Source organism: Paramormyrops kingsleyae, chromosome 21, assembly GCF_048594095.1.
Source record: "Paramormyrops kingsleyae isolate MSU_618 chromosome 21, PKINGS_0.4, whole genome shotgun sequence".
Taxonomy (NCBI): domain Eukaryota; kingdom Metazoa; phylum Chordata; class Actinopteri; order Osteoglossiformes; family Mormyridae; genus Paramormyrops; species Paramormyrops kingsleyae.
In genome coordinates, this window is record NC_132817.1 from 18873595 (window position 1) to 18896013 (window position 22419).

The window sequence follows — 22419 nt, forward strand, 5'->3', positions numbered from 1 at the left end:
TAAAAATAGTTAATGAAATAGCGTCAGCATTGTTGAGGGTCTATAACCGGATTATCAGGCACACTTTCTTTTACCTTTCATTTTTTACGTTTTCAAAACTCTTAATTTATAGACATTTTTGAGACCATCGTCTTAACCCGACGGTTTCTTATTTATGCAACATAAATAGCGGTTACTCCCAGGACAAGGCGTAAAATCCATTGCTATAGGTTTTCAGGGAAGTATTGTTTTAACATTTTAACACAAATAAAGCCGGTAAAAGCCTCAGAGAATCTTGAAATTCAATACATTTATTTTTCACTCGCATTTGACGCCATTCCACCATTTTGACTTAAAGCTGGTATAGTATTAATCTGTCTGGTTATTTACCTCCCTGCAAGCAAGTGGGACAGTTTGGGCGGTTTTACTTCAGTAAGTTTGATCAAAACAGCACCTGCTATGGTGAAAACGACCAAGAAGTCATCAGCCCTTCGGCCCTACGTCACCCAGAGCTTCCAGAGTGTGTCATGCATTGCTGAGCTACTGAAAAGTCACGTGTTTTGATTACATCTATCCTGACAATCACAGGATGGCTCCACCCAAAACAAACCACCCGATGTTTTATTTTTTTTCTCTTCAAAAACCAATTAAAAATTTGTATGTATTTTAAATTAAGTGCAGCACATTTAAAGTCTACCAGACTGCATGGTTATCCACTGGCATGATGAAGAAAAACTTTGTACACATTCCAGAGCTCAGAAAGTCAGAATTTATAAGGTTTTAGTGTCAGGATAGGATGATGATAGTGGTGATGGACACGCTAAAGCCCAGACATGTCAATCTAAAGCCTAAACAGTTGCCAGTTTCTAAGATTGAGCTGCTCTCTGAATGTCACACCAAGAACGAGTACAGAAGTCATTTATCAGAGCCATCAAAGTGTGTTTGAGACTTCAGGCTCCAGTATCCCAAGAACTCTAGCAAAGCCAGCTTCCAAACTGGAACAGATGCCAATACAAAACAAAGAGGTGGTCGGTGCGTTCTGCTGGGTCGTGGGGAACGGTACAGTGTGGAATGCGATCTCGCTCAGAGCAGGTTACTTCTTTACACTCCCCAGTGATAAACTGAAAGAACAACAAAGAGAACATTTACACAAGAATATAGCTCATTTGCAAAACAGATTATGCAGACACACTGGGGTGGGGGGGTCACCTTCATTCTAATAAGGCCATTTATAATCATTTTAGTCCCTCAACACTGAATTTTGTGGTACTTAACTTTTTTAAAAATATTAATAAACAAATGCTTAAAGTCATTTTGCTTCGATACAGTTCAGACAGCTTTTGGTGGTAAGTAATTAATCCTCATAAATGAGGTCAAAAGCGGCACCAAATGAGAGCAGTGCAGCACAAAGGGGGGGCCCAGACATCAACCAGCAGTCCAAAGGGTGTGTAGACCACTGCTGTAGACAGACTGCTACTAAATCTGGGCCGGATGTAAGACTGCCAGGCATTAGCCGCAAGACAGAAAAAAAAAAAAAAAAAAAACAGAGTTTCCTGCAGCCGCGCTCGCCCACAGCCAAAAATAGCAACAAACCAATTATTCCGCTGCTTTAAGCAGTTTATTTGCAGAAAAAGCCTTCAGGATTTCAGGGTGTTTCATTATGCCCCCTCCCCTACCCTACCCTACCCTACCCAGGAAACCTTAAACCATCTACCAGAGATCACAGCTGGTGCACTTAGGTGACCGGGAACGTACTTGTTAAAGGAGTCATCCTGGAGATTAAGGACCAGGTTGTCTGCACTCAGGTATACTCTGTTCTGCGACGCAGCCACCTGCAAGACGGACGAAATTCACGATGAGAAATAAAAGTAATAATCATCGGGGGGGAAAAAAGAACCACAATATGCCTATCAGCCTATGACAAATTACATAAAGCAATGACTATCTTTGCCTCTCACTAATAAATATATTATATATAACTAAAGTATATGTAAAGCATATATATGCATACACCCTATTTTATATATATATCTATCATACACAGGCATAAGTGTTTCCATTGTATGAAGTTCTATAAGGGATGTAAAGAAATCAGGCTAAAATAAGGAGTCATGGTCAGATGGAGAACATATATCGCAAAAAGCCCCCTTGGAAAGAAGTATAAGCCTATGACAGCCAAGAATGAAGTATGATTCAATTCAACGGGATGAGTAAGAGTTTGGCTCCCTCTGTGGCAAACTGGTCATAAGCACAGCAGTAAGTGCATCCTCAGAAATCTGCCCCCTCCCTAATCCGGGGGGAAAGGCATCGGCTGGCGGGTCGGGACCACGGACCGTCTTGGCGATGTTCTGCGCCGCGCGGATTCTTCGCAGCTTCAGGTACCCGGGATTCTTCGACACCGCTTCGCCCAACTGTCCCAGAGAAAGACAACGTTCCGTCACGGCTTGCGTTTGGAACCGTCTGACTGCCGACACAGTACGAGACCCCAGTGATAAGAACTCAAAATGCAGAGTCTACATGATGGAACTCTAGTCTACTGCAATGTTGGGCCGGTTAAGCTGGGACCCAATCTACAGCAAAAATGCTGCTTTAATAACTCAGGGCCCTGGGCTACTGTCAAACTCAGCACCTGGACAGGTATTTAAACGGAGATTCTGACTTGGGCTACACACTTCATGTAATCAGCCCCACTATTTTACCATCTTTTTTTAAAAGACTAGTACTGCCTCAGTTTCCACCATCTGTTCAGAGAAGCTCACACTTCTGCATTTTTTATTCATTATTGGGGTGGGGGCAGGGAAACTTCCAGAGGAAAAGCTTCCAGAGATGAGTAACAATTAAAAAGAAATCAGCAGTTGCTACAAAAACAAGCATATATGGCCAGATTGAGTGTGACACCCGCCACAGAAAGCGATTTATCAAGGTAGCGAGAAAGGTCCTTCCGAGATAGAAGGGTAGGTAAGTGGCATGGGTGGATTTTTTTTTTGGGGGGGGGGCAGCACAGGGCAGTGCCCCTCCAGTTGCCTGAGCTGAAATTGTAATTAAGTAATTATTGCACTATATCCTATGCTGGGACATTGCCTTTGTTTAAGCAGCTTGTGGCTCCCCCTACAGGTAGAGAAAATAATAGGCTAAGTGTTCATCAGACACATGCATTAACGCATAAGGTAAGCACTTTGTTTTTTTAGTTTTGCCCCCCCACCAAGTGAAACATCTATTCCTGCCCACGGTAAGTCTGTATACTTTATTGGTCCCTAGGGGGAAAATATGTTTCTGCAGCACATCCAAGTACACAACAAGTTTAGCAAACACCACAAAATACTCATACAATAAATATGGAAAATTTCGGAAAGAGTTTTCTGAAAATGTCACCATTTTGGCAGCCTGAGCCTCCCCTTCAGCCTGGATGATCTTCTGCCTCTGGTCCTGCTTGGCCTTCTCCACATAGAACTGGGCCCTCTGGGCCTCTTGCTGGGCTGAGGACAGAAAAGGGGGGCGGTTTACAGACACGCACTAAAATCCTGGAGCATCTGCTCATATATGTTGCCGGAGACTCACTGAAATGCCTGAAGCTCAACAGCACACTCTGCTGGTTAACAATCAAACCACACCGGTATGGAGTCCAACATCCCCCCAGATATTGTATCATCAAGGCGGCAGGACTAATATGCTGAAAATCTATGCAGCTGATCCCATGAATGATATTTTTACATCCTGCCAGGGTCAGATTTTGCCACTAGAGATGACCAGTACACCTCAAGTTTTGTTTACTCAATTTATGAGCTGTAACATTGCCTGTGTCTTAAGAAAAGAATCGTTTTGTTGGTACCTTTCATTAATTACAGCGATTACCCATCACCTGACTGGATGTGCGCGCTCAGATTCATCGTTTCACCTTCTGCCAGTACTCCAGTACAGGTTGACTGTTTTGCATATACAGGCAGTCCTCAGGTTACGAATGAGATCTGTTCCCAATGTCAGTCTAAAGTCGAATTTGTAGTCAAGTCGGAAAAATAATGAAACAGTACATAATAAAAAAAATTACCCAGTTATAACTTATAATATAAATAGCTAAACATAGTACTGTGCAGTTCCTCAAGACAAACCACTGAAGCTGTGCACTATTTTCACAACCGTTACATCATAGTGTGTGCGTTCGTTATCACGAACCATTGTATTTAACCCAAATTTTTTATACTTTATTTTATTTTTTATTTATTGTCTTTTTACGCCTCCCTCAACTTGCTCTTTGTGGGGTAAGCTGTCCGCAGAGGGCAGCCACCCGTTGGGGCGCCCAGGGAGCTGGGGGTTAAGGGCCTTGCTCAAGGACCCAGAGGTGTTGAGGCTGGGTTTGAACCAGCGACCGTCGGATTATAAGCACACAGCTGCCCCCAATTATATTATATATTTGATATAATATGCTTTATGGCAGCCCGTTCATAAGTACGAGTTGTCCGGAAGTCAGACGTTTTTAACTCGGGGACCGCCTGTACTGCACCAAGCAGACATTTCACCCCGACGGCCACGCGACAGACATTTCACCCCGACGGCCACGCGACAGACATTTCACCCCGACGGCCACGCGACAGACATTTCACCCCGACGGCCATGCGACAGACGGCTACCCACCGACTTGCTTGGCCTCCACAGCGGCTGTGTACTCCCGGCTGAAGCTCAGCTCCGTGATGGCCACGTCGTCTAGGATGATGTTGAAGTCCTTGGCCCTCTCGAACAGCTCCCGGCGAATCAGCAGGGACACCTACAGCAGGGGAGACAATTTCGGAGTTAGATCTGCCAAAAAAAAGCAAAGCAGAACATATGCAGACACAGGATGATAGCACTGAATTCTGGTTTTGAAAGTATGGGGATTAATGCTTGGAATGTACAGATATACAGTTCTGTGCAAAAGTCTTAGGCAGTCACAGAAAATGCTTACAGCCGTTTATCTGGGTATTAAGTGTATATTTTCTCAAAAAATAAAACAAATTCAACATCTGAACATCTACAAATTAATAGCAAAACCATAAAAACGAACAGGAATTTCTTCTGTCAAACTCGATGTTCGTAGGAAAAGTCAGATTTATAAAACCTTGTGTAAACCGTCCTATTCCCACCCACTAATCACCCTACATTTGCAATGCTAGCTGCATGTATATAAACGTGCACATTCTACGCTCGCGACTCCATTTCAGAGACAGTGGAACCACAAACGAGCAAAAAAAAAAGGAACGAAGAATGTGAAATGCGGACTTTTATAAATGTCCTAAGTAGAGGAATGGTGAACGATTTTGCCAGTGTGACAAAAACAGGCTGCATGTGACTGCTGTTGTTATTGCGGTCAGTTCAACACACAAAGACAAATAAAAAAATGGCCAGATTTAACATCCATTGACCTGGCATTCCGCTTCCTTAAGTAGCTGGTGAAATGGGGGTAACACCTTCACGCTTTTGAGAGTTAGGGCTGGAAGATCCCATAAATGTGAAAATTCACAAATAATACGTGCCCCCCCCCCCCAACCTTGACCCCTAGCAGTCCGCTAGCCGAACAATAACATAAAAACTGATAGGTTAAACTTCACACGTAATTTTATAGAAAACTGCACATTTACAAATCTGATTACGCACACATGGATTGAGATACAGTCACACAACTTTCTGTACGCATCTTCAAATGATTTTGCTACTATAATCGCCCCATAGGGGGGCAGCTGAATCGCAAGGATTAAAGTTCCCCACATGACTCTTTGGGTAACAGGTTAACCAGGGCCAATGGTTAACCTGTAAGGTAACCTTCATACAAAAGTCCCTCTTTGCTGCCAAAAGAAGAGTTTATCAGGAACATAAAATTAGCCTTCGGTCACATGACGTTGTGTCCCACATTTACGAAGTCTGACTGTCTGAGCAGTGACATTAAGCCGATTGGCTCAGTTTCTGTGCTGCCGGATGACATCAGAGTCAACTTAAGGTCATTCTTTGCCAAGCCGCCTGGATGACTACCTGAGCCACAAGACCATCTCATCCCTCGAAATTTAGGCTTTTTAAACAGGTCTCTCAACCTCACCTGACAGAGCAAAAGCGAGTTCTCCTGCTCTCCGACCTACCGATGGCCTTAGAGCAGGAAAAGGCCGATAACTCGATCGGACAAACTATCCACTTCATGGTAAACGCAGTGAGCGAGAACCGCCTACCTGGGCCCGCTGCGTTATGAGCTGCGAGGCGTTGAACTTGGCCACCACGCTCTTCAGCACCTCGTTGACGATGGAGGGCAGCACGCGCTCGTCGTAGTCGATGCCCAGCTGCTGGTACATCACCGGCAGGTTGGAGGCTACGGGCCGCGATAGCACACGCAGGGCGATGTTCACCATCTGCAGATCTGCATGCGGGGCCACAACAGCCATTAACAAATCCATGCGGGAAAACACCTGATAGTACAGAAGAGCCATTAAAGCAGAAAATGTTTTCAACCAGTTAGATGCTTAAATGTGCTTAAACAGATGCCTAAACATGAAGTATCGGCCAATGGTCTGGACAGCAACTCTTAATTATTTGTCTATTTTAGTTCTCATTCACCTTATAGTAAAAGGCCTTGAGGCAACAAAGAAATATAGATACAATATTGCAACAACCAAGAGAAGTGTTGAACAGCTCAATATTTTCTCAAATTTTAGATTCTTCAAAATAGTCCCCTTTGCTTCAATGACAGCATTGCAGACTCTTGGTATTCTTCCAACCAGCTTCCAGATGTAGCCACCTGGAATGCTTCTCCAACAGTCCTGAAGGAGTTCTGGGCACCAAGTTGGCTACGTTGCCCTTACTCTTTGATTCAACTCATCCCAAACCAGCTCTATAGGGTTTAGGTCGGGGGGGGGGGGGCATCTCTGTCCTTGTTCACAAGATGATACTTACTACATCACCTTAAGGTGAGCTTAGGGTCATCAGCTTGTTGAATAACAAGTGATTTTCAGTAGGTGTGTTCAGACTTTTGACTGGTACTGTACATATTGTTTGAAAAAAATATAAAAGACTATCATACATTGACCCCAAAGTTGACTGATAGATGCTTCACTATACAAGCAAACCAGCTCCACACTGAACACGAGTCTGGAGCAACTGAGTTAAGGAAGACATGATATGAGGATTGTAAACAGGGTGATTAAGTGATGCTGGCATATATCTGCTAATCAAGAGTATGACTGTATACTACTGTCTACGGATAGGAATCACCAGTGACCAAGTTGTCATACCACTAAAGTTTTATTCAATAGCTGCACAGCTGAAGTGAACATGAGTAAATGTAGCATACGGCAAATAATTTTCCTCCTCAGTGTTTGAACAATGCAAAATAACTTCAATTTCAACAGTATAAATTTTTAGGGAAGTTAACAAAAAGCTACATTTGCAGTTGTCGTGGCATAAAAGCTTTTATGCTTGTCTGCTGCCTTGTCTGTCTCAGGATGATGTCTAGCATTATGTGCCCGTATGTTCCTCATATTACCACATGTGCTTAACTTTCGCAGGACAAAGTTTGCATACAGAATAGCTCATGTCCAACTCCTCTTTACCGTATAAATTTTGAAAGCCAAAGTTCCTATATACTTTGGATTTAAACTGTGGAGGAGCAGCACGAATCTCTGCCATCATCCGCCATTCCTGTTATTGCTAAAAAAAGTTAGAAAATAATTGGCTGCTACTACATGGGAAGCTCTGCTTCCTGTCAATGTGGGAATAGTTTAGAGCACGCCACCTGTAGGATTAAAGTGGAACTGCAATGTTTCTCCACCTTGAATCCAAACAGATATAAATTATACATTTATGAAAAATTGATTTCGAGACATGAATCGCCCAACAAAAGAATCGCTATACATAACTGAATTGATTTCCCCCGCCCCCCATCTCTACTTAAAACTATTGAAATCCAGCTAAAATGCCCATTAGCATACATTCAGTCCAAAATGATTAATTCCAGCAATCACCTTTACTTCCAGTCAGTGAGGAAATCTTCCTAGGTTTCGCCCTAATGTCGTAAATAATAGGGTACTGGAACCATGGCATCCTGAAATGCCAAATAAACACTCATTAGCACACATGCAGATGGATAAGGCTACATTCATGCCATAGTGATTCAGGCATAAGCATCTTTAACAAATGTGATGTTCAAATGGACAATATTTAGCAAATACAGGCTTCTTTATTTCATTAGCAACAAAAATTCAATAACATTCCTTTCCAGTTGCACAAAGTCCTCGATTTTGTGAACACGGCATTTGACCAAGAACGTAGGCTTAGTTTCAGCATCGGTAGGGACCCCCTCCCCTACTAAACACACGGTACTCCTACAATATTAGCAGGGACATGGCTCTACCTTCCATACCCAAATTTACACCCTTGCATTTGGCCTGCTTGGAGTTGCTTTGACTTCTACAGTAGATCGGAAGTTTCTTCAAGCTGCAGCTCAGCCAAAATCCCTGAATAACCTTAATCATCGGTTACATTTGCCTAGGATATAGGCAAAAGGCCAGAGGCAGCCAGCAATGCATAATCACACCAAGATGAATCAAAAAGCTCAGGAGTATTTGAACATCTCAGTTGCTTCCATAACATTTCAAGACGTCTTCAAACGGCATTTGGGAAAAGACAGACGACAATCACAGAGCCAGGTACCTAAAATGAAGTCCTTCACTAAGCACGGTGTCCATCTGCATCCCGCCGATCCTGTTGAAGATGATCGCTCGCTGTCCTCCTTCAACTGGGAACGGAAGGTGACCCGTTAGCACTACAGTTAATGGCTATTAGCCACAGCGCAGGGCTAACCATGGGAGACAGCGCTACTGGAGACCAAGGTAACCTGCCTATTTTCCAGCCACAAAAAAGGTGTGCTGAGGAACCAGAAGGAGCCAAATCACTGCTTCAACAAAACAGAGATGAGCAAAGAGGTCAGAGTAAGAGAAATGAGACAGATAAGACCTGATACCTGTATACATGGCCTCTTTCACCCCATAGGCAAGTGCGCCAGCTCCTATAAGCAGCTTGAGTCCAATGCCAGGTCCCCGGGAGCCGGTGGACATCCTGCCGGCCAAGTCCCTCAGCTGCTGCAGGAACCGCTGTTAGGAGAGAGCGGGAGAGTGAACTTCAAATGTCTTATAATAAAAGGCCTTCGCGAAATCCCTGTGATTGTAAAGAAATACCGTAAGGTCGGAAGTATAATCGAACACCCGCGAGGAAAAGAAATTTCGCATGCGAACGATCGTCAAGAAAAGTGCCGTACGTTACGGCACGACATTACGGCATAACGTGGGTGTCTGGAAATTTCTATCAAAAAAGTTCTGAAAATATCATAAATATTGTACAAATTGTTAATGAAAGCTCACTCCATCTTTTTCCCATTAGCGAAAAATTACAATTTTCACAATGTTTTTCAACAGGAACCGACAAACTTGAAGCGGGCAAATAATTATAATTTACCTGTACCCAAATATCTTGGGCAAAAATCAAATACCCGAGGCCAAATATCTGTGCAACACATGTCATTAACTGGATAAAACCCCGCAATGCACAGCAATTTGTTTTAATTATCGGTTTAATAAAAACAGATAAAATCGCAAAAAAAAGTATAGTGGTAGCAGTCTAATCTGCTAGCTAACAGGATTTGGGGGAAATGTCATGCTTGGAAGATAGCTATACTCGGAAAGCTATACTTAGAAACCTACTACCAAGACAGAAATCTACATATAACCAGTAAATTATAAAGCTTCATTATTACAAGCAGACGCATGCATTACCATTATAGCTTAAATAATAAATGCAACACTCACACTTGGTTCTTTATTCGCCATGCTGTCTCCTCTTGCGATCACCTACGTCGTGTGGAACCAAGGTCAATTGACAAAACTTCCTGTTCAGACGCCCTGTGGGCTTTGTAGTCCAAAAACGCACGTATGTATTTTGTAGTCTGTTACAGGTATGGCCTTTTCACAAGATGGTCTTTGCTTTTTTGCTTCAAATATGAATAGAAAATTTCAAACCACACTCATATGTAGCTGAATAGTTAAACTACATTTATTTACATTTTATTTTAATTTCTCTATTAAAATAGTAAAAATAAATGTTAAATATTAAAATATCGAATGCGGTTCAGTACAACGCTAGGATTGTGGGTTCAGATCCTGCCTCTATGTGTATATGAAGCTTGTACTTTCTCATCATGTTAGAAGAAGTGGAAAGTTCAGTTTCATAAAGTATAAATTCAGAACAAGATTTTGTTTCATCCAACAAGTTGAACTCAATTGGTTGGTTGAAACAAAATCTTGTTCTGGATTAGTACTTTATAAAGATGACCTCTGCATAATTGGCAGGTTTCCACCCAAAAACATGCAGTTACATGGGCTGACAGTGTGTGAGCCTCATAATGGGCTGGTATCACAGCAGGAGAGCCTTGCTGCTCTGTGGTTGACAGATAGATGGATGTCAACAAATGAGGACAACATATATACTTAGAATTTTATTTGAAAATCTAAAAATCATATTTTAACTATTTTTTACATAAACCTTTGTGAGAGAATCTATAAATATAGCCTTCAGTGTCAAATTCACACTAAAGATATATTTACTTTTGCTTGAAGGAGATGAAATCAAGTGCGAGTTATTTGGACAGAAACTCTCCTCTCTTGGTATTTATAACAAAAGCACATCAGATGCGACAGACATCACCATAAGTCAGTGTTTCCCAACCCAGTGCTCGGGGAACCCCGGAGTGTCCACATTTTTGCTCCCTCCCAGCTCCCAGCCAATCAGGAGCACCGAATACCTGGTACAGGCGTGCTGGGAGCTGAGAGGAAGCAAAAACGTGGACTGTCCGGGGTTCCCCGAGGACTGGGTTGAGAAACGCTGCCATAAGTTGCTTGTGCTCCACTGAAACTGTAACCCTCCACATCACTACCACTAACTATATGCAAATTGAGCCACCATCCGCAGTCAAGCCTGGGAAGTAACAATGATTAAGGCAGGGCACACCCACAATGGCTCGCAAGTTTTTCACACATTAACTGTGTTAACATTGCAATCCACACCGAATAATCATGAAAGCTTATAATTGGCCTTCATGTAAAAACTAATTTACCATATAATAAACTGTAAACAGCAATATGTAATCAGGATAACTGGTGTGGAAGCATATTTTTCTAACGCGTAACACAGTTCAATATCAGCTCAAATATTTCAGCACATAATTACACAAGGTACATGGTACATGTAAACATTCATTATCTCAAGCAATTAAACATGAAAAAGGGGACAAAATAAGAAAAATATGTTCGTTTCTCAGACAGATACATAAATATTAAAATAATTAACAATACTAGAGTATAAAACCTAGAAAAATAGTCATACAAATATTGCTTTCTGAACCAGCTGCAGAATGAATATGAATAAAATTCCCATAACTAAATAACAGTCCATTTTAGAGTTTTTATTGCCAAATAAAAAAAGCACACAAAAACGGAAGGAATGTAGTGATGAAGCAGCTTTCCTTGCAAATATAACAGTTCAGAAAAATGAACAATGAAAAATAATACACCTGTTAAAATCGTGATAATTTTGTTACTCTTTTCTTGTTCATCTTGTTCGGAATTATATATCCATGGGAGATTAAGTCCATTTCAGGAAGTTTTGCAGGTCCACCAAACCACCATACTTCTCATAAAAATAAAAAAAAAAAAGATACAAAAATTTTAAAAAGTTTCCACTTTCAGACGTAGAAGAGTCGTACTTTGGAAGTGCTGACGAGAAGATCATTATCGTAGAACTTGGTCTCTATCACAATGTTACCTCTGGAAAATAAAGGGGTAGATCACTAACTATACTAGAAGACACTGACAATTTATTCCAAAGGTGACTCAGAATTTTCTCCTAGGGGGTGCAATGAGAGTGAGTCCAACCAGTCATTCACGCAGATGAGTTTGCAAAAAGAAAAAATAGTAAATACATTTACAACAAACTATTTGTACACAATGATATGACTAACACAAGTCACATTTTGAAATATAACTTCACAAAGTGATTTTATTGAACTTAATATGTTCAAATAGCATTTTCACTTGACCAGTAGGGGGCACAATTGTACCTCTGCATCCCCAGTAAATGTTATGCTTCATTCCTGTCATGTTAAATTCAGTATCTGCCTGTTGGCCAACATTTTCGTATGCGTGTTCCTGGTTAAGCAAGAACAGTGACATGGGTCGTGTAAGCTGCAGTAATAGATTAATGTGTTTATGCTTCTTTGGGTGGCTTTGAGGATAGTAGATTACACCACATTTCCAGAGCTGTAGTCATCTTAGCGTGTGAATGCCACAACCAATATACAATGTCGCACACCTCATGCCTTGGAATAGGCTCTGGTTCACTGTGACCGTAACTGGATAAGCAGAGGCTGAATACGAACCAATGCAGTAATGTCTCTGCATGATCAAATGTACGTCTTATTAATGCATGAGAGGAGGGTTCCTTACGTCAAAACGTTTGCTGGCATCATCTGTGACTCTGGTGCTGCTTCTATCAAGGACTGCCACGTGTTTGTGGAATTCGGGATCACAAAGCCAAACTCAAAGAACCACTCTGAACAGAAAAACACAACAGCAACGCCATGATAAATAAGCATTAGTATGATATGCACATATAAACAGATACATATACAGCAGAAATATATGTACATGCATTTTACTGTTCACGTTCGATACCATCTACATGCATCTGTTTCTTGGATATTTAGGCATAATATAGAACAGGGTTTCTCAATCTGTTTGATCAAATGTCCACATCAGATGTTTGTTCAAAGTTATTATTAAGAACTGTTAACAATTTAATAATAAAATAGCATTTAATGAACTTTAATGAATTAACAATAATTTTCGAAAGAGACATCAATATAAACAACAGTGGGAACTTAATGTAAAAACTGGTTTAACATTTGCTGTTAGTTTTGACTCGGGGGGGGGGGGGATTACAGTGAGTAGTTATGTGTGTGTAAATTTGGTGGTTCTACATTGTATTTTTGTACTTCAAACAACATTAAGCCTTTTTACGTTAACCATATTGATTCATAAGCGTTATTGGTTGGGTCTGGATTAACACCTGCAACAGAATCTACAAAGGCAAAAGTCTGTATATTTAGAGATATACCAGAGTCTTTATACTCTAACAACCAAACTATAGCATTAAAGCAACACATTTCTACATAAGGCAAGTAAAAAAATGTTTTTGGTTTTTTTTTTTTTTTTTTTTTAAAGTAACCCTGTTATCTTCTGTCAGACACTAAAATCCAAGGAGCCACACATGCACTCACACATGCATGCACTCACACATGCACACACACATGCACGCACGCACACATGCATCACACATGCACGCACACATGCATGCACGCACCTTCTATGCACTGGCCCTTAAAATAGACCTTTTGCTCCAGCCGAAACTTTTCCATCTGCTCCAACGAAGAGAAATTCAGCTCCCTTGACACGGCTTTGCACTTTAAGATCTTCTTGGGAACTCGAGCTGCAGGAAAAAGGAGACAGATAAAACAATTCGTAGTAACAGTAAATATCTGTAGTAATAAACATTGCTACAAAGCTTCTCAATTAGCCTTACTGAAGGAAATCCAACCTGGACTTAAAGGAAATTAACTACCTAGATGGTATAAACGGCCTGCTCAAGTTTCCTGTGGGTACTTCAGTTCGCTCCTGCGATGTATATACATGTGTTTATGGGAAATGATGTATGTAAATTATCTATAATGTGTATGCGCCCTGTGACATCTGGGGACGTTCCTCTGCTTTGTTCCCTATGCAGCCTGGCTAGCCTCCAAGCTATAAGCAAACATGGATAAGAAATGGATGGATGGATGGACGGATGATTTAAATATGATTTTATTTTCCGTTGCTGTGATAGTGACACACACAGATAAACATCATGGGTGTCCTCTGAACAAATATACAACAAATATAACACAGAACAAACAAACTAAACATATATATGTAGCTGGGGGTGGGAGCCGTGGAGGACGGGGGCGATGTTTAGAGAAAAGGGCACCGAGCCACACGCCCCAAAATGACGGGAAGCAAGAAACATGAAAATTTAATGAATACACTAACGTGCTCTTTCCAAACTGCTCGAGGTGGGCTTAGTAGGGGGACACAGGGAGGTAGTTTTTATGGCAGATTATCTAGCTGGTTAATGAGGCCGTTTGTGATGACTCTCTTTAATCAGGCACAGATAAAAATCACTCAAGGTGTAGAAAACAAGTCAAAAGAACGTAAACACAGATGATATTTAGAATTACTGTTCACTACATACTTATTAAACCAGCAAATTAACAATATCATATTTGATTTTAGATACTAACCAATTTTAGAGGGTGGATATATTGATAGGAAATATAATTTTGCTGACATGTAATAGGTAATATGATAAATGACATGCAACATGTGGACTGCATTTTGAGACTCCAGAAAGTATCGACTGCCTTATCTCTCAGGACTAAATCATAAAATCAATGCCAATTTTGGCAAGAACCAAGGTCAAACACTGGGATCAATGGCGAAATTAATTGCTATTAAATGATAAACTAATGCAACCACTTATACAGGCACAAAGAGGAAGAGTCTCACAGAAGCTTGTAGAAGCTCAATGATCATGAGATGGACGCTGTCCGTAGCTTCAGATAACGGACCATGGCTATTCACGTCAGGTTAAGGTTAACTAATGAATCAGGAAATGACCTGTTACCTTCATGTTCTACTCCAGGAAGGGACAGATCTTCTGTTCCCTGCCACAGAACCTTCCCACTGTCTGCATCACGGAGGTTCATCCAATTTCTGGAGGCTTCTGTCAAGGAAGGAAAGCTAACACACACAGGGACCAACCTTCAGGTTAAATGCCCTAAACTAAAATGAATACAAAGGCACAGAGCCCGTTTTAGTCAAAACAACAAATAAGGCAATACATTGAGCCAGATAGTTCTAAGGGATCAAGTCTTCCAGCATCCAGGTCAACGAGGTGTTCCATGAAGTCCATATGGTGATTCAGATGGTATGGGGTACCCAACAGCTGTAATCCACCGCACAAATGACCTCATTCTACTGGACCAGCTGGTGAGCAGGGTGATTGCATCAGTTAGAACACTTGAGGATTTGATCTTTTCTAAAGGTCGGCAGTATCTGCTTATGAAACAAAAGCCCCTGTCAATGCCTGAAAGACTACTGTGTCACCGGCACCTGAGCCCCCAGCCGTGTCCTGGGGCCATCTGTGGTCTCTCTACTTGGGGTGGAGACCACAAAAAAGACCAGTCCAGCTCAGAGTGAAGTCTCCTCCAAGAAGAACGAGCATGGGCTATATATGGGTCATGTTTTGGACAATAATCATACATAGTGCCAGACTCCACTGGCTAATTCTAAAGGTCTGTTTGTTTCCAGGAATAGGACAAGCTTAGGCTAAATTACATACACGTTTAGCAAATCTAACATCCTCTATAAGTCCACAGATTAGCCACTGGGGCTAATGTGCCTAGAGACAATCATTCAAGGAGAAAAGTGACGTCTTTATCGGTAATAAAATCATGCAAATTAATTTAAGCTTGCATTGTTCCACGGGAATCTAGACCTTCAAGGGCAATACTACACATTTCTGGTAATCGGTCATGTTAATAATCAAACCGAATGTAAATGGTGTCATATTTCACATTCATTGAAAGTGAAAACCAATGAAATTATATGAACTACATTTATTTAAATAATATTTCATTCAACTTTTGTTCGATATTAACATAGTCTTCGCTTGAATTCAGCTTTTGCTCCAGGCACATTGTGATAAATTGAGACTGATAAAACAATGTGAAGAAACTGCAACACTTGAAACTCAGATATCGATATTTATTGTTAAAAACTGAATTTTATTGGAGATTACATCTGTACCTGTGTATTCATCACAAGTTCAGCTGTACTTATGCCTAGTTGACCCCTTGGCAGTCATACGTCTGTAACGTAGCTCATTCGCGCATCGCTTTGTACAAAAGCGCCTGCTAAACGAAGTAAATGAATCAAACACACCACTCAGCTGTCCATAGAGCGGCAACATCGCCTGATAAGTAACCAAGTCCTTAAAGCCGCAACATTAAGATCACTAGATGTCTATTCTCCATCTGCTCTTCTACAACATCTCAGTATAACCGTGCCAGATGTCTACAGGAAGACACCTGCTAAGCATGCTGGGATAAGGAGGATTAGCTGGGGGGGGGGGGGGGGGGGGACTTAACACACAGAACAGCCACCAAACAGCCCCAACATCTACATATAATATATAAGGATCTGCAATGCGGTAACTGACCATTATGATTTTTTAAAAGGTCCTGCTGCCATTTGCTGGGACAATTTTAAAGAAAATAGCCCCACTAACATCCTGACGTATGGGTATCTTTTTCCTTTTTGGTTGGTTAAAGCACAAGACTGACACATCCATCTGTTTTTTGTTAGCCCTCTCTCCAAACAAAATTGCACGACAGACCCTAGACGGGATGCCACCACAGCAACACTAAAGGCAATTTCAGTGTCATCAGTTAATATTTAAAAATATCTTTAAACTATTGAATAATATCTGAAGTAACACAGAACTGTGCAAACGTTACACTCAGAGATTCAACAGGATTTCAGCCTGCAATACTGTCGGTGAGAACTTCAGTGGTATCTACAGTCACCAAACAACCAAACACAAAACCATGACAAGTGGACAAAATAACACTCACTGTATTTATATTGGAACATAAGTGATAAGAAGCAAGCAAGATAGCTGGCCATTTATAAGTAGCCTAGACAACGACCTTGCATGTCCCAGGAAAGAAGAGAGCACCAGCAGGCACAGAGCTAATCTGTCATATCCTGAAGAACGCTAATAGTAATTGAATAATTTATCTTTCTGGCTCAGTGGCTCTGCAAGTGGCTGATCAAAGTACTATTTTAGGGGGCAGTCTGGCTTTAGACCCAAAGAGACTTCTGGTGTCTATGCAGGTCCATAATGGGGAGAACGCACCTGCTCACCACGGGATCTACTACCTAAAGACATTAAAAGACTAGCATTCAAATAATACAACTTGTGCATTAGCAAATAACGTATTCTGAAGACTGCCAGTCCAAATCCCAGGAGGGGGGCTCGCGGTAACTGATGCAGGAGGCGTATAGGCCCCAAATAAACTCGGAGTCTCATGCAGAGTCGAGTACTGTACTGTGGATACTGATATCTGTAAATCGCAAACTTTAAATCATTTAACTAACAATACTTAAAAAAAATGCTTGTAACCCGTTTATAATGTCGCAAACACTGAGGTTGGTTAGATGAGGGATCTAGAAATAAAAGACCACATTTGCACTTCTTGATAGCCGCTTGGCCAGGCTAATTAGCTAAGCTGCTAACATGGATCCTTCCAAAGTACTAACGATCGCGTTGATACGGGTAATGCATGCTGTCAGAATGAGCCCCCCCCGCCCCCGTCCCCACTACTACACATATAAAACTCGCAGGTATTAAATTAACACCGCTAACCCTCACCCAGCGACATGCTGCTTCTCTGGTCAACTACGCCGTTCATGAAGCTGTCCGAGGAACAACGTCTCGCCAGGGAACCCTCGCCCGGCCTAGCAGGCGTAACACCCCGCAGGGCTGCCTGGCTGCCCGGCGGACGCGGTCTGTTCACACCCGGGACGCCCGCAAAGGATACAGTTTGAACCCCCTGAGGATGCCCACGGCTCTGGTCTCATCAGAAGACATCGTTAAGGGGATCTTCTGCTTCCCTGAACGAAAGGAAAAAAGCAGAAAAACAAGCGGCTCGCTTGAACTCGGTATACAGGAAGACGCAGCAGTTATAAAATTATACTGAAATCTTAAAAACCAAAAAAGCAACGACAGACCGCAGAGCACCTAAGGCCGCGCGCCGCCCTCGCGCCGTTAATCCGATCGATCAGTTCGCCTGCGGCCGAATCAAAATACGGCGGAACTAACCAATCAGAATTCAGAGGCGCTTGTGGTGGGAGGGGCTTGTCTGGGAGAGACGCATCACCAGTGGCAACTGCATTTTGGTGCGTAACGTCGCTGCATTGTCTAGTTTGTATTGTCGTCTCGTGTAAATAATACAGTGCAAAACATTGAGGGGAGAACATATGCATGATTCCTACAAACAGCAATTCTTGTAACATATAGTACAGAGCTAGAATAATATAGTTTTACATAATTATGCATCTGCACATGAAGTACCGTATTTTATTTTAGTACCGACACTGTTTTGTGAACTTTGATCATTCGAATACCTCGCACCATGTATAAGAATGTCTGCATGCACCTATCGCCTCTCGAAAAAAAAATATTTTACAGCACATTAAGATCATGGCAACACAATTTTTTTTTTCAATTTTTTAACTACATGTAACTTTTTTTTTCGCCATCTTCGACACCAAATGCACAAGCTTTGTGCGTTTGCTGCACAGGTCGCTCAGACATTAAAGCACTGGAAGTCTTTTAAAAGGCTAGTAAAATGGAATTAATTTGAATTTAATGTCATATAAGCATGACATGTGATGTCATTCTTCATTATGAAGTGCGACAAAGCTTCCTTACAGACGAGTGATATTGACAAAAAATCTGCTGAATTTGTTTTTTTTCCCCTTAATTTTTGTAACCCATTGGCTAATCTAAAGCGCACAATTTATGAAATTGTGAACTAGTAAAATTCGAAGAGATTCATTATTTTAGAAGTCACAGTCTTGCCTTCAGTCCCTTTGAAGTGTTCTGGCATAATCTGAAGCATGACATCCCCAAAATTTGCGCGAACGCATTATTTGTCCGCACGCGCTATTTGTGCGACGCCACTGGCTGGATGGAGTCGAGGAACGAAGAGGAATGTTGTACCTAGTGTCATATCTGGAAATGACTGTACATAAATAGCGAATGGACTTGCCCGACCCTGTGAGCACAGATAAAGTTTGCCGGATGTCATCCCAATTCCACACTCACAAAGACTTGAACAAATCAAGTAAAAAGTAATAGTCTGCTGACCAGCATGACACTGCCTGGGACAATTTTTGCTACGGTACTCAGTGTATAAAAGTTGACCCAGTACCCATGCATAGAAACATCAGTGGGTGGCACTGTTATCACACACTTCAAGTTGTCTCTCATTTTGATATTTTTCCATTTACTTTTCTCTTACATTAAAATATTCGTTAGTTATTTGCATAAAATGAATACACCGAAATGCGTTTAACATATCAAGAATTTTCAGTCAAGGCGTAAGGTGAAATTACAGTATTTCAACAGAAGATGGCAGTGTAAGAGCGGGTAGCGGCTTTTTCAATACATTTTGGGTCACACAAGGAAAAAGATACAAATCCATCAAAGTGTTAATTTCCCTTTGTCGTAATTATTAAAGTCTAGTCTGCACTTTTAAATTATCAGTATCGTCAACTATTGAAGGACGTTGTTTTTCACATGGTTTCACATGGAGACTATTGAATTCCCGGGCTGCATTAATGTTTAATCCTTAAAATCTCTTCAAGTTTGTAAGACGTGATTTGACAGTGAGGACAGAGCTAATGTTTGTGCTCTACACGTTTCCATCTGCTGCCTTTAGAGTGCAAAGACTTCTGATTGCATCAATCCCTCTATAATTATCTTCCATAGCCCAAGGCTTGATATTGCTAATGATGGCGCGCAGGAGTGGTGTTTGACGTATTAAAATGTAATGAGTGTTATGTATTTATTTTAATTTCTAAGTCATTGTTTTAATATTTACACCCATGAAGAGACATTTACGGAACCGGTAATTGTGTGCAAGTGTTCAATAGAAAACGTACGTAATACAGAGGTGAAAATGATTACGAACAACCGTATGCCATATTGTACACATTTGTGAAAAAAAAGTTTCTATAGCGTCATATTCTTCCAGGTCCAAAACTGTATGATATTTGCTGACATCCCTTAGACATGACTGATTTCAGGGAGGCGGGTGAGGGACTACCGGGGGAGGGGGGGGGGGGGTGCATAGCTATGGAAACGTTTCCGACTAAGGTTAGGGGGTAATACGGTAATGGGGTATTATGGTAATAATTTTCTGGACATACCGGAGTGGCGCTGTTTCTCAAAATGCCATATAGGCCTACCGCAATATCGCGGTATAATACCCTGGACGGTTTGATGGTATGACTTTTAAGAGAATAGATAGCCCCCAATCCTAGTGAAAGCTGACAGGCTTCATGGGCGTGGCGGGGGTGCTTGTGCGACAATGCACGACATTCGCGAAGGATCAGGGCGCTACTGTCAATTTGCGTGTGACTCCCGGAAACTTGCGGGAGAGGAGGGATGGCTATATTTGGATGTTCTTAGTCTAGGCTGCCCTTGACCTGTGTAACTCTGCTTAAATGATGGGACTAAAAGACGCGAAGAACTCTTTATTTAATTTAAATGGATCTGTCGTTCTTTACTGCTACTGAATCCCATAAATGCCAGATAAATGATTTATTTTCTTTTTTAAATAGTTCGTGTAAGGCAGTGTGACCAGCAGATATAGCTTTTCTTAAATTACTTGGGTTTGACGTATGTCTTCATAATAATTGAACATTGAGACAGGGTATATTTTGACGTATATATTTCCTAGTTTCACAAAAGCCTGTCAAAAAATTTTTAATCAGACAAAATGGTTATCGTTTGCACAGACAGTACACTAAAAAACTTGAATTCTATTGGTGCAATGTCATAGTGGGAACGACCCACATTACACAGTGTCCTTCAGACTGATGACTACAATACCGAAACTATTTCGCTATTAACCACGCAGCGTCCTGTTATTCGTACCCAATCTGGGAATGAAATCTGTTTCATTAGCCTTACATTACTACATTAACACCAAATTCCCCTGCAACTCAGATTATCAATATAAAGTAGCTATTAGTAGCATCGTGGATTCTGTCTGGTGTTGTTGATAGTTCAAAGTACACTGAATTAATAAATCACATGATATCATAAAGGCCAAAAGGTCAAATATCAGACATAGATGCTGAATCAAGTTGACTTATATAGATCTAGAAGAAGCCAGTTTTACCTCAATATAAAAATTGCATGCTGTGCTATTTTATCATTACTTTGATGGGCTGGCTTACAATCCAGTATGTACCCCAGTATGTACCCTGTGCAGTCTGGGAGAGTCAGCCCCTCCTTGACCCTGACCAGTATAAACAGTTGGATGGATGGATGAATGGAAGCATAGTTTATGATTATTAATAGGGCACTCTCACTGTCATTGCCCTGATGGTTTCAGATGAAAGCCTTTCCTCCTTGCAGTCAAGAGGCAGAGAAAATAGTAAATTTTATAGCCCAAAAAGGGTTGTCCTAAATCTAAATTCTAGCGGCCAGACTGTGAATCCTGGGACTTATAGTTTGGCAGAGATTTCCATGAAGCTTCCATGGGTAGCGAACAGTCTCACCACTTCTCATCTTCTTTTTTAAGAAAAAAAAGACGAAAATGAAAGCTGAGCTCTTGGTAGTTTCGAACACACCTTTTTACTTTTTGTTTGTGGGAAAAAAATCTGAGCCAGTGAGCACTGACACTTCAGTAACACATCACACAAAACTGAAAAGGTGAAATGAAGAAACAGATCTTTTAGGGCTGCAGGATATGGTGAAATGATAGACAGAGACATAGAGTCAAGCAGTATTTTATGCTACAGTAAATGAAGGCAACACAGAGAATCGTCTGACAATTCACAGCCCAAAACTTTAAGTCTTTGAAGAAGCGACATTCCTATAAAGTTGTCGATAGTCATACATGAGAGGGGCATTTTATCTCAATATAATTTTAGCATTTTTACATTCCTAGGTCCATGGTTTGAATTCAGACTCAGGAAATTCGCCCTGATGGAGTGGGGTGGGGACAGACACAGGGCCGGCTTACACTCTCTCATGTGTCCTCTTCTCTGACTCCATCCCTTGTTTTTGTTTGATCAGAGTGACTCCTGAACTGTGAGCATCCACAAGAAAGCCTTGTGAGATCTGCTCTCCCAAATGCAGCTGTAACCCTGACAGTACGGAAGAGCTGAACATCTAAAAAGCCCATTTTATACAACTGTACTGCTAAGCCTTAGCAAGGTGCTCTGGGGCGAAGTACTTCTCTGACAGCCATGTCATAATGTATATAGGTATTGCATGCTCATCCATCCATCCATCCATCCAGTTGGAGCCTATGTTAGATACTCAGATGATACAAAACAAGAATGCAGGTACTGAAAACGGTTCACGGGAGTTACACAGCGTTATTCACAGAATTGGTATCAAAAGTAGTTCTTCTGAAGGGCCGATTAGTGATTGGCAGATGACTGCAAAACACGATCTATCAGACGTCATTGATTGTACCAGAGG

General features: G+C 41.4%; 2 protein-coding genes across 7 annotated transcripts in view; both read right to left on the reverse strand.

The window, feature by feature from the left end:
- Positions 1 to 269: 269 nt before the first annotated feature.
- On the reverse strand, positions 270 to 9901 carry phb2b (prohibitin 2b). Its single transcript, XM_023840925.1, has 10 exons — positions 9792 to 9901; positions 8951 to 9080; positions 8641 to 8725; positions 7953 to 8032; positions 6168 to 6352; positions 4609 to 4738; positions 3352 to 3455; positions 2313 to 2390; positions 1735 to 1811; positions 270 to 1100 (listed from the first exon to the last, which is right to left on the reverse strand). The coding sequence occupies exons 1-10, from the start codon at positions 9810 to 9812 to the stop codon at positions 1073 to 1075; spliced, it is 918 nt and encodes a 305-aa protein (XP_023696693.1). The 5' UTR covers positions 9813 to 9901; the 3' UTR covers positions 270 to 1072.
- Positions 9902 to 10464: 563 nt separating this feature from the next.
- LOC111858799 (retinal rod rhodopsin-sensitive cGMP 3',5'-cyclic phosphodiesterase subunit delta) overlaps positions 10465 to 22419 on the reverse strand; it is a 73888-nt gene continuing 61933 nt past the window's right edge. For 2 of the 6 annotated variants that reach the window (XM_072704340.1, XM_023840888.1), the window contains 4 exons: positions 14755 to 14870; positions 13399 to 13524; positions 12483 to 12588; positions 10465 to 11804 (listed from right to left, as the gene is read on the reverse strand). In XM_072704340.1, the coding sequence (XP_072560441.1) occupies positions 11723 to 11804; positions 12483 to 12588; positions 13399 to 13524; positions 14755 to 14870 (430 nt within the window). In that variant the 3' untranslated portion in view covers positions 10465 to 11722. The other 4 variants (XM_023840890.2, XM_023840891.2, XM_023840889.2 and 1 more) reach the window with 4 other exon arrangements.

Bases quoted from the DNA above. Each gene is read 5' to 3' on its own strand.
- phb2b (XM_023840925.1), bottom strand. From the start codon at position 9,812: ATGGCGAATAAAGAACCAAGT. The intron at 8,033-8,640 runs GTACCTGGCTCT...TTGGCATTTCAG, and splicing joins AGTGAAGGACTTCATTTTAG to GATGCCATGGTTCCAGTACC. The intron at 2,391-3,351 runs GTGACATTTTCA...TCTCTGGGACAG, and splicing joins AGGCTCAGGCTGCCAAAATG to TTGGGCGAAGCGGTGTCGAA.